At 42.8% G+C, this 12,110-nt stretch overlaps 1 protein-coding gene across 3 annotated transcripts in view; it reads right to left on the reverse strand.

Annotated features, from left to right (window-relative positions):
• Positions 1-3,129: 3,129 nt before the first annotated feature.
• The window catches only part of PEX14 (peroxisomal biogenesis factor 14), a 114,720-nt gene continuing 105,739 nt past the window's right edge, over positions 3,130-12,110 (reverse strand). For all 3 annotated transcript variants that reach the window (XM_030222455.1, XM_030222456.1, XM_030222457.1), the window contains exons 5-9: positions 10,716-10,801; positions 10,403-10,505; positions 5,344-5,441; positions 4,603-4,694; positions 3,130-4,172 (exon numbers count right to left, since the gene is read on the reverse strand). In XM_030222455.1, coding sequence (XP_030078315.1) covers positions 3,755-4,172; positions 4,603-4,694; positions 5,344-5,441; positions 10,403-10,505; positions 10,716-10,801 — 797 coding nt within the window. In that variant the 3' untranslated portion in view covers positions 3,130-3,754. The remainder of the gene's footprint in view (positions 4,173-4,602; positions 4,695-5,343; positions 5,442-10,402; positions 10,506-10,715; positions 10,802-12,110) is intronic.

Consider the following 12,110-nt stretch of genomic DNA (forward strand, 5'->3'; position numbering starts at 1 on the left):
CAATACTACTCCCACTATCTTCCTCCCTTCAACTTTATCTCTTCATAGATCTTATGCCCGTACAGGGTTAATGATCAGTACGAACTAGGGTCCAATACAATGATGTTGATGAGACTCATTTGGATGGTTCTTAAAGCCAAGTGGGATTGGGTGGCTTTTTTTATCTGGTCGTGGGCAATTTTCTCCAGTCACGGATCGTGCGACTTTGGGCTGTTTTGGGGTGGTCCAGTCTTTAGTGCTCACCCTATTGGTCAAATTTGGAGCCGGAATGAGGCTTGGTGCATCTGAAGCCTCATTCCGGCTCCAAATTTGACCAATAGGAGGGCGAGGTGCATGATGAGGTCATCTTCTGATGACCTCATCACGATCTGGAGGAGGAGGAGCCAGACAGACAGCAGCAGGCACCAGGCAGCAGTACCAGCACATCATATGAGAGCACAGCAGCACATGGTGGGAAGAGAAAAGGAGGTAAGAGCAAGTGTGCTTGCACAGGTGCCCCCCCCCCCCCCCACTTCAGATAGCCCATTGGGCAGCTTGAGCTGTCTTTGGGCTCCTTTTGGGCACAGGCTGGGCTGGGAATTTTTTTTCCCATCTGGCAACCCTTTAGCCACACATGCTCATAGGTCTCAGGTACATAAACCATGAAACCATGCCATTAATAAACCTATTCCTTCCACCCTGGTGAGTGCCGTGTCACACAGCAACCCATAAGCAAGCTAAAAGGTGGAAAAATAACTAGATATGCTCAGTGGGACAAGAGCCTGTTATGAAAATATAATTTGGAAATAAACCATCTTCTCTCACTTTTAGGATATATAGCAAATGAGGGTATGAAGTGCATCTGGGTGTAAGGATACCAGCATGACACTCACCCTGACAACAGTGCTGTCACCAGTTAGCAAGGGGTTAACCCACAGAGGTACATGGGAGCTAGTTTGTAGAGAATGAAGATTGTGACGTGTTCTAAATGTAAGTTAAAAATATTCACTTATGAGCTCCCTGACTGCTACAGTGAAGTACTTGTCCCTTCAGCAAATGTTTTCACCTTATTTGGAGAAAAATGTGTTTTTTGTTTTTTTTTTTACTGAAAGACTTTTTTAATGGGATTTTCTGCCCTTACTAAAGTCACTGCCTTTATTAGGTATAAGGTCTGAGCTGTCTTCTCTCTGTTGAATGCAGCTCCAGTGAGTGTCAATAACCCTCAGCCGATTCCCTTTTACCAGCAGCCTATGGATGCCAATTTCCCTATCAACCTCTCCCTCACTTCATCCTCTGATTCCAGCCTTAAACTGACAAAAGTTGCTTGTATTTGAAGGACAGAAGCACCTAAATGCCTATTTTAGCAATTCTAGGGTATCTGGGAGTAAGGGGAGGGCAGCATTTCCCTTAATTGCCCTCTCATTGATGGAGAGAGCCTTCCTGATCCCTGTGATCTTTACTCAGAGTTCAACTCCATGCCAACAGTTTCCTCACAAAAGGAATCAGCAGCATGCCTTCTGCATTTCACATTGGATATTACTTGTTTTCTGGGGATGAGAATATGAGAAGCAAGATAATTTACAATGTAGATATCAGTCTTATTTGTGATACACTCTTCAACGGAATGCAGGAAGTGGAGGATAAGGTAAGACCAGCAGCCTTCCCTCATTCAGCAATACACCAAAGACTGAAGCAGCCTCTGTAACACATACTTCATCTAGCTCAGGGATTCTCAACCCAGTTTTTGGTACACACCCAGTCAGTCAGGTTTTTAGGATATCACAATGAATATGCATGAGATAGATTTACATCCCATGGAGGTCATGCATTTAAATTTTTCTCATACATATTCATTGTGTGTATCCTGAAAACCTGACTGGCTGGGTGTGTCCTGAGGGCTGGGTTGAGAACCCCTGATCTAGCTCTTCACTCTCTGCAATGCTGCCACTCCCTTCAACCTTAGCTTACAGTGTTATGACAAATTTGCTTCTTTGTGTCTAACAAGTCACTGGTCATATATCGAGTAAGGAATCTTCAATCTCAAGCAATGGCATAAGTTCACATTTCAGGGCCTCAAGGAAACTTTTACAGAAAGGATGTCCATCCCCTCTGATCTGCAGAGGGAGAGCTCTGCCATCTAAAGATCTGGAAGTGGGGAAGATAGAGGAGACCCTTCCCCTTCTCTCATCAATATACCAGTGGCTAAAGGACTAATCCCCAGACCTCTACTTTCTACCCTAATCATGGCCTTTTCAGGGTCCTCTTCCCTTCCTCCTACATCCTTCCCTATTGGCCCACTTTTGTGTCCTCTCCTTCTTTCCTATCCTCCCCATAGCCATTTCCAGAGCCTCTCCTCTCCCTCCTTCCACCTCTCCTCCATGGGTCCATTCTTGGATCCTCTTCCTACCCTTCTGCCATTCTCTGGTCTCATGCCTGTTACTTTTCCCTCTCCTCATCCATCCATCTCCTCCTCCAGGCCTTACCTTATATGGCTGGACATCTGTTGGCCTTGGAGGAAGACTCAAATTCAGGACAAAGGTCATGCTAGCTGATCAGCATCTGTCCTCAGTGATCTGTTGACAGCAGAGACACTGCAGCCACATTATTAAAAATCTGGTGTAAGACCTATGAGCACACGCCCACAGGCCTTGAGGAGGCTCTGCTTGCTCTACCACTCAGTTATTCTGTTACCATGAAAACCTTGCAAGGGTCAGGGCTAGCGCATGTTCATACTGGCTCACAGATCCCTCAGTGAACTTAATACTCAAGTCACAGTGCTACAGAAGATTGTTCAGAGGAAGACCTAGCATCAGGATGTCTTTTGCTAAGCCTGAATGTTACTGATGCAACACAGCAGTTGGCCACTAGGTCCTTTCTTGCCTGCCCCCATCACCTCCAACAGTGCAGAAACTGCTTGGGCAGAATTTACACTACTCATCTCCAGCACATACGTCAAACCCAACTATGCTCTTTTCTCTCATCCTCAGGTAATGAAACTGCAATGATGTTAGAGGAAGGATCTCATGGAATCTATGGATTTACCCTATCTTTCATGCATCTTGCTGGGAGTAAAACTTGAATATGTTTTTCATTGATAACGTTTTCCAACTCACACTATGTGAGGACACATAATCAGGCAGAGTAGAGATAAACAGTGATAACTCATTTATTACAATTATGTACACTTGTATTTTATCCTGATAAGCTCTATATATTAGCACACCCATGAGCAATGTTTGGTTGGTGATGAAGGACACAGTTGATGTGATGGGGTAAGGATGCTATGATTGATGCTCCACCTGTTCTTTGTTTCAACATGTGAAAAGAATGACACTTCTGCACTTTAGGTCATTACAGCAAATAACTCTTTGGGATTTCAGAGCAAACCCTGCATTACAGAAGGCATCACAACACTCTAGGGGAGAAGAGGCCCTGGCCCATGTTACGGAAGATATCATAGTGCTTTTGGGAATTTGAAAATGTCCTTGCTCCCCCACTCTAGCATTACAGAGGATAACAGGATATGTTGGGGAATGAGGGAGTGAAGAAATCCTTTTCAGGAGGAAAGAGGACCTCTCCTCCTCACCCCTGCTCTACAGGAAGCTGTTGCAGTGTGTCAAAGGAGAGAGGAGAAGAAAGGAAAACCTCTTCTACAATGGAGCACAGGAAGGAGACCCTTTCCCTCCCCCCTGCATTACAGGGTGCCAGGATAGGCTGTGTGATAAATTACAAGAGAATCACTCTGCTTTCTTCTGATGACACCTCAGCAGTCATCCTAATCGATTTCATTTTCATTACTGGCACCTTCTGGCCGCCGGAGCTTTTCCACCGGTTCATTGATTTGTCCATCCCCACCTCGCCGATCCTCTGTCTGCACGCCTCGGCAATCTTCCTCATCTACCTGACTAACATCCTCCTCTTCCTCCTCCTCGCCCTGCACTTCCATTCGAACCTGCCCTTTCACATCCACCTCTTCTTCTCCCTCTGTGCCCAGCAGGTGACAGTTGACCTTTGCCCCTTCTGGGCTGTGGTTCTCCTTCACAGGGGAGGATGAGGTTGATTCATTGCTGACAGGTGAGATGTCACTGCTGCTGTTATGGTTGAGTAGGGTGGTAGTAGAACATGTGGGGGCTTTCACAGGGATCTGCCAGGAGGGAACCTTGGGTGCAGATGGTGAGGCTGGGAATTGTCGCCTGTCAACACACAAAACAGAAAGAAAGAAACAAACAAACAAACAACATTACAGAGGCCAGTCTGTTCCAAATCCCATCTTCATAATGGCTAAGACCACAGGAACAAGCACACATCTGCCAGAAGGCATTAGATAAAACAGAGCAATATTCTGTCACAGCTCATACTTGTGAAATTGAAAAATTAGGTTGATTTCTGGGTATTGTAACACAGCTCCCATATCCTCTCCTTCGAAACACTTTTAGAGATAAATCTGAATAACAGCCACCCTCCCCTTTTCTTTGTACATTAGTTCTATCCCTTTAGCCTTTTGTATCAAGTCTAAGTTTCACCCCTCTCTGTTTCCCTATTTCTTTTAGTTTGTAAGCCACCTAGATGTAATTTGTGATGACCGGGGTAGTAAACCCTCAATAAACTTCAAACGAAGAGTACCTGTTTAGCAGGAGGCCTTTCAGTGAATAAATCTCTGATTTCAGTTCATTTATATTCTGGGATTCCACGATCCAATTGGTGGATGATGAAGCCTGAATAAAATATGAAATGTGAGATGTGCTGCAGTTCAGTCCTGTAGAAAACAGGTATCTCTGCAGTCTATGATCCTTTAAATTGGACCAACTTAGGAAATATCCAGAGAGGAAGTTTTGACATTGAGCAAAGGGACTGATTTGGCTTGGAAAGCTGATATACATCTTCCTCTTGGATAATTCTTCCATTGGTAAGCTGAAAGCTGTCACAAAGCCTACACAGAGTCCAGGATGAAACGTATACAGCAGCTGTTAGTGGCTCTGTATATTGGTTCCCACAGACAGTACAGAATTCCAACATACCTCCTCTAGGTGGGACAAGAGTGCCCTCCCTGGTGTGCTCTCTTACTGGTTACACAAACCCTGATATTTTGGTTCATACACAAGTATTGACACTAAACTTGTACAGTTTACGTTTTCATGCAGTGCGAGAAATAAAAGTTCTTTGTAGACATGGAGCTGGGGTTACTATCTATTCTCTGTATCTTGCATCTCTAAAGAATGCTCTGTGCTCTGTTGGGTTTGGAATGAAAAGGTGGAAGGGAAGTACTACAGGACCAAAAGGCTTCTGGGGGTTACCCAAGGGTATACCTGTTCTATGCACCGGCCACTTACAGATGGGATCATCAGATAAGGATGGAAGATGTACCTTGGAGGTAGCTAGCTCCTGAGATAGCTCCTGGATCTTCTGTTGTTGCTGTACTAGAAGGTCTTGGACAGAGGCTAAAGTCACCTGGATCTGAGTCACTTTGGAAAGAGAAAAGAAAAGAATGGGTACACTTCATTGGCAATAAGTGGAATTTCATGGTAAGATATAATCACAATCTTTTATTTGTCCTGCTCATTTTGTATTTTATTTATTTATTTAGATTTTGCTCACACCTTTTTCAGTAGTAGTTCAAAGTGAGTTACATTCAGGTAGGCTGGACATTTCTCTGTCCCAGGTGGGCTCACAATCTTGGTTTGTACCTGAGGCAATGGAGGGTTAAGTGACTTGCCCAAGATCACAAGGAGCAGCAGTGGGATTTGAACTGGCCACCTCTGGATTGCAAGACCGGTGCTCAAGCCACTAGGCCACTCCTCCACTCCAAATTACATCTAGGTATGACATCTTCAGTTCATCTCAGGCAGCAAAGCTTCTGTCACAAATTGATCCCTTTGCACATAATCACCTACCACCAAGCGCTGCCTATAAATCACAATCATTAATTTCTGTCTCTATGCCACATCATCACCCAACACTGGTCTGTCTGTCCTTGAGGTACATCATTTCTGGGTCTGTGGTAACGGAAAGACAGACTAATATGTGGCCAGACTGTCTGTCAATCGTCAATGGGAGAACTGACTAGCAACCAGGCCTGTCTGGCAGGTTACAAAGGGATCTAGAAGACTTCCTAGCATTGGCAGCTATCTTGAACAGGCTGTGATGATAAAGCAGCTGGGTCTGTCTGGCATTCTGCTTGTTCTTTGATAATTTCTGCTTCAAACTATTTGAGAACACTTCACATTATTGTTAAAACATCTACCTGAATTTTATAAAAAAATTGAAGCTTCAACCACCCAGGGAAAGTCATAGACTTTTTTTTTTTTTTTAGCAAACCCTATAATAGGTTATACTGTAATTGATGTCTCTTACTGACCAAAAAAACAAAGCAGTGGAAAACAACTCCCAGTAGGGAGAATAAGCCACAACTCAAAAAATGTTTATTAAAACTTGATATTCTGCCTTTACTCTTGGCAGACCAAAGAGGTTTACAATTAAAATATAAAATTATACATAAAATCTGAAAAACAGAACGTCATTTTCATATAGGAAAGATAGAACTCAATCAATCAAAGGAAAATATGGAGGATGGAAGAGGATTAGTGAGAACAACGTTTCTCTGGTTTCATCCACGAGACACACTCATGTAATGTAGCGTTAAATGCTAATTGAAAGTAGTGGGTCTTTAGACGTGCCTTAAATTTGGGAAAAGAAAGTTGTTTTGGAGGGGTTGAGGACAAGACTCTGAGATCTTAACCAGTCTATTAATCAAACAATTAATATGGCATATCCTCAAAATGGTATTTATTTATGCTTGAAAAAAGTTACACTTGTGCACTACACAAAAATGGACTCCACCACTTATCAAATCATAACCTCAACCCATATATATACGCCGACGATGTAACAATATACATCCCGTTCAAACAAGATATCAAAGAAATATCCAACGAAATCAACCAAAGTTTACACATCATGAACACCTGGGCAGATGCATTTCGATTGAAACTAAATGCGGAAAAAACTCAATGCCTAATACTCACCTCCCAATACAACACGAATGAATATACCACCTTAAACACACCAAAACTAAACCTTCCAATCTCAGAAACTCTAAAAATCCTTGGAGTCACTATCGACCGCCATCTAACACTCAAAACCGATGCAAACAACACAACCAAAAAGATGTTCTATTGCATGTGGAAACTGAAAAGAATAAGACAATTCTTCCCAAGATCCGTCTTCCGCAACCTAGTGCAATCCCTCGTACTCAGCCATCTGGATTACTGCAATTCACTATACGCAGGTTGTAAAGAGCAAATACTGAGGAGACTTCAAACAGCCCAGAACACAGCAGCCAGACTCATCTTCGGAAAACCAAAATACGAAAGTGCTAAACCCTTACAAGAGAAGCTGCACTGGCTCCCACTTAAGGAACGCATTACTTTTAAGGTATGCACATTAGTCCACAAAATTATCCACAGTGAAGCTCCAGCCTACATGTCCGACTTAATAGACCTACCACCCAGGAACGCTAAAAGATCATCTCAAACTTTTCTTAACCTCCACTTCCCTAATTGCAAAGGCATAAAATACAAGGCGCTGCACGCATCAACCTTTTCTTACATAAGCACGCAATTCTGGAATACACTACCACGCAACTTGAAAACAATCCACAAACTAACCAACTTCCGCAAACTACTGAAGACTCATCTCTTCGATAAAATTTACTGTAAGGAGCAATACACATGAAGTTCACACTCACTATTCCAGAAATACACCAATACATTCTTTTCTGAACTCTCATCCCCGTAATCTCATCACGCTTAAACCTTCACTCACAGAAAATGTTATACCGAATGTTCTTTTGCTAAGGTTCTATCACCCTACCAATTTCCCGTTGCCTCTTTCCATTGTTCCATTGTTCTTTTCCTTGTCCTACTCCCTAACGATACCTTGACTTTGTCTCGCTTAACTTCTCACAATGTAATCCACAACTGATTGTAACAAATTGTATTTCCATTATTTACAATGTATTGTAAGCCACACTGAGCCCGCAAATAGGTGGGAAAATGTGGGATACAAATGCAATAAAATAAATAAATAAATAACAATCTGTATAGGCGGGTCACTCTTCCAAATCTTTAACAAAAAACTTCAAAAAGACTTCCTTAAGTTCAAGAAATTGCACAAATTCACAGTCCCAGACAAGGGCTTCCTTGTTTCGCTGAAGGGGCCCTTGTCGGGGAAGCAGTTGTTTTAACAATAACACGATGCTTTCTCAAATGGTTTGAAGTAAAAATTACCATTGATTATGGAATATTACATGTTTTGCTTTCCAATATGAAGTAGTTTGAAAAGAAATTCTGCTTCTTTTATAATAATTAGAAATCCCACTGGAAAACACATAGGCACTCACTTAATCAGGTCTGCAGGGAACCTAAGAGGCTAGATGTTCAGGAAACAACTACACTAATATTACACAACCTTCTGGTTAAACATGGCAGAAGTGGGTTATGGGAGAACGAAAGGGGTAATTCTTTAACTGGGTGCCTGCTAGGAGTCTAGTCTATGAAGGAACATAGGCATCTAACTAACAGGATATTAGCTTAACAGGGAGGAAAGTGTGTATGGGCTTAGGCATTAATGTTTACATCAGCCATGTGCACCTAAGTGCTGGTAATACATGTATAACTTATAGTATTCTTTAGGCTACCCCACCCCTTGTATGTCCAACTGTAAATGAAGCGCTGCATAAGATATGCGCATATTCCCAGAATAGTGCTTAGGCAGAACTTGGTCATTTACTCACTATATGCCATTATGCTGATGCTTTACATGCCTAACTGGCAGCAAGTGTAACTCTATAGAAAAGGAGAAATCATGTTCACACTCAATGTCAGAGTTGGAATGTATTGTAAGCAGTATGGCCAGGCCAACTGGATGGGCCCTCCCTGCTGTCTTGTACTATATTTACTATCTCCCCTTCTATTAGGTATGATGTGATACTACATACATATACTTGGTCTTGATTTGTCCTTGCCAATTTCAGGGCTCAGACCGTAGAAGTCTACCCGGCACTGGCCTTGTTCTGCAATAACTGAAGCTGAATCTGTCCAGCCGCGATCAAGGCACAGACCATAAAAGTCTGCCCAGTACTGGCTTTACTGCCCAATTACTACTACTATTTAGCATTTCTATAGCGCTACAAAGCAAATGCAGCGCTGCACAAACATAGAAGAAAGACAGTCCCTGCTCAATGAGCTTACAATCCAATACTATTTCAGCTAAGCTTCTGCAGAAGGAATGGATCCACAGAAGCTTAGCTGAAATTGGGTGGCGGGGGGAAGAGGGGGTGGTGGTTGAGAGGCTAGGATAGGGGAGGGCAGACCTATACGGGGTCTGTGCCAGAGCCGGTGATGGGAGGCGGGACTGGTGGTTGGGAGGCGGGAAATACTGCTGGACAGACTTATACGATCTGTGCCCTGAAAAAGACAGGTACAAATCAAGGTAAGGTATACACATATGAGTTTATCGTGGGCAGACTAGATGGACCGTGCAGGTCTTTTTCTGCCGTCATCTACTATGTTACTATTTAGCATAGCGCTGCTGTTCCTATTATGTGCTGTCAGCCTCTCCTTTCCAACCAGATAATAAAGTGGTAAGCCAGGGCAAAATCTAAAGTAAACTGCCTCCAAAACTTCTTTGTCCTATGGCTGCCAGGACTCTTCTTCCTAGGGTATTTAAAGGAGGGACAGCCAATTAACAAATGGTTTGCACAGCAGGCAGTCCCAGCACCACCCTGCACCCCACCCAGAGGGCCAGTCTAGCATCTCACTGCAGTCTAAAAACACAGGTTGCTTATCATCTGCTTTCACTCACTCGCATCAGCCATCATGCTTGCTCTATTATGGTGCCATAAGGAACTCTTAAAAAATGCTGTCACAAATATTGAAAGTGTTTCTTGCTCTTCCTTTTTTCTTGCTAATGTGTACCTCTTGTTTTGTTAACCCCTCATACTGGTAGAGAGCGAAGGAGACCCTGAGACCCCTGAAGTCATTTAAAGGGAATGGTGGGACCACGTCAGTAATTAGACACTGCTGAGCCTCCACAAATTCTGATGCTCACAGAGAAAACAGCTGAAAACCTCAGACAAGCAGAAAAGAAAGCTGAACTTTCCAGCCGTCAGTGGCTGTCACTTCATTCCCCTTATTAATATTCTGAGGTTGGGAGCCTTTCCGTAAAAACATAATTAATTGAGGCCGTGCCGACAGTAAACAAGCAATTTCAAATTAAAGCAAAATGACGGCAACTTCATTTGCAAATGTGAACAGATTTTCCAAAGAGATAAATGAAGTTACCACATAAAGCAGAGATGGGGTTTAGGGGGTTGTTTGTAAAGAGGAGGGCTGGGGGGTGGATTGATGGAGTCGTTAATCTTTACCTGTCTGTGCTACACTGTTGCTCATCTGGGATATGTTGGACTCAATCCTCTGCATCTGCTTCCTGTCCTCTCGCCCTCCCATGATGAGAGGTAGAAGGTATTTCTGAAAAAGAAGCGGGAAGATGTGAAATATGAGAAAAGACAACAATTAGGATTAGACTCAAAGTGCAGATGGAAGGAGGAGAGAGGTTTCCGTTCCAGTGAGAGAGCACGGGGAAGCCACATACAAGCCTGTATCTACAAGAAGAAACAGCCCCCCCAAAATAGGGCAATTCCCCTTTCACAGAACATATGGGAATTAAGAAACACTCACCTTGTAAAGCTGGTGAAAGCCAAATGCAATCCCAGCCAGGATAATTGCTAACGCTCCATAGTCCCGCCACCTGGATCCTCCAGGACCTATGAGTCAAAAATAAAACATGGAGGTCTGGTGCCCAGGAAAAGTGATAAACAGTAGGCAAGGACAGTACAAGCTTCCCACTGCCCCTCACTCCTGCCCTGTAGGAGGCCCCTCTCATAGCTCCAGAATGGAGGGGTAGTTTAATGGTTAGAGAAGCAGCTTACGAACCAGGCAAGTCAGTGTTCAAATTCCACTGCTCCCACTGACATTGTTTGTTGAATTTGAGCAATTCGCTTCACCCCCTGTTGCCTCAGGTACAACTAGGGAAACAACTCATGTACCTGACTATGTAACTTGCCTTGATCTTCGATTTGAAAAATGCAAGTAATAAATCTAATAATGCAAATTCTAGTCCAAATTCTGCCAATGCACCTCATGCCTTTCCTGCACTACCCCCTGCTACACCAAGAAAAGTCCTGCTGACAGGATACACGAGGTGGAAGATACATGAGGAGGAAGCGGCAAGGTTCTTCAGAAAATCAACACAATACAAGGGCCCTGTTTACTAAGCTGTATTATAGGCACGTTAACGCCTGTAACGCGCATTAACTATGTACGTGCGTTAACCATGAACGTGCCTACAATACCTCTATAGGCGCCTACACGGTTAGCATATGCTCTAATTGTAGGAGCATTAAAAATGCTAATGCACCTTAGTAAACAGGGCCCCAAGCCGAACCACTATAAAAATAGAAAACCACACATTTTTTAATGAATGTAATTATAAATATAAAAATACCACAATGTTTGAATATAATCATTAAATGAATCATAATCAATAGTCATTAAACATAAGCAATCATAAAACCTGATATGGTCATGTTTCAGCTTTCGCATCGAAAAAATGTAAAATCTGTACTTTCAATTTAGATGCTAGTGGGTAAGTCATTTGATCGCCTGTGAAGCTGATAAGGTTGTGATTGTAATTAGGATTAGAAATGATTAGGAATTTAGTTTTTTCCCCCGTTTGAGATAAAAAGCAGATACCCAATTTTCCATCAGATCCAGGATGTTTTGGATGGTATTAAGGATATCCTGAATCTGATTATCAAAAGGTAGGTAAATGGTGACATCGTCAGCATATATAAAATATTTTACACCTTTGACGTCCAGTATATGGCCTAATGGTTCCATCACAATATTAAAGAGGATGGGCAAGCTAGGAGAACCCTGTGGCTCACCACAGTCTGGAAACCAGGCTGGTGAAATAGATCTGGACATTTTGACTTAGTATGCTCTAGATTTTAGGAAGCTCATGAACCACTTATGAACGTTTCCGCATAGGCCAATATCATCAAGTAGTGAAGA

Source organism: Microcaecilia unicolor, chromosome 13 (assembly GCF_901765095.1).
Source record: "Microcaecilia unicolor chromosome 13, aMicUni1.1, whole genome shotgun sequence".
In the NCBI taxonomy this organism is placed as follows: domain Eukaryota; kingdom Metazoa; phylum Chordata; class Amphibia; order Gymnophiona; family Siphonopidae; genus Microcaecilia; species Microcaecilia unicolor.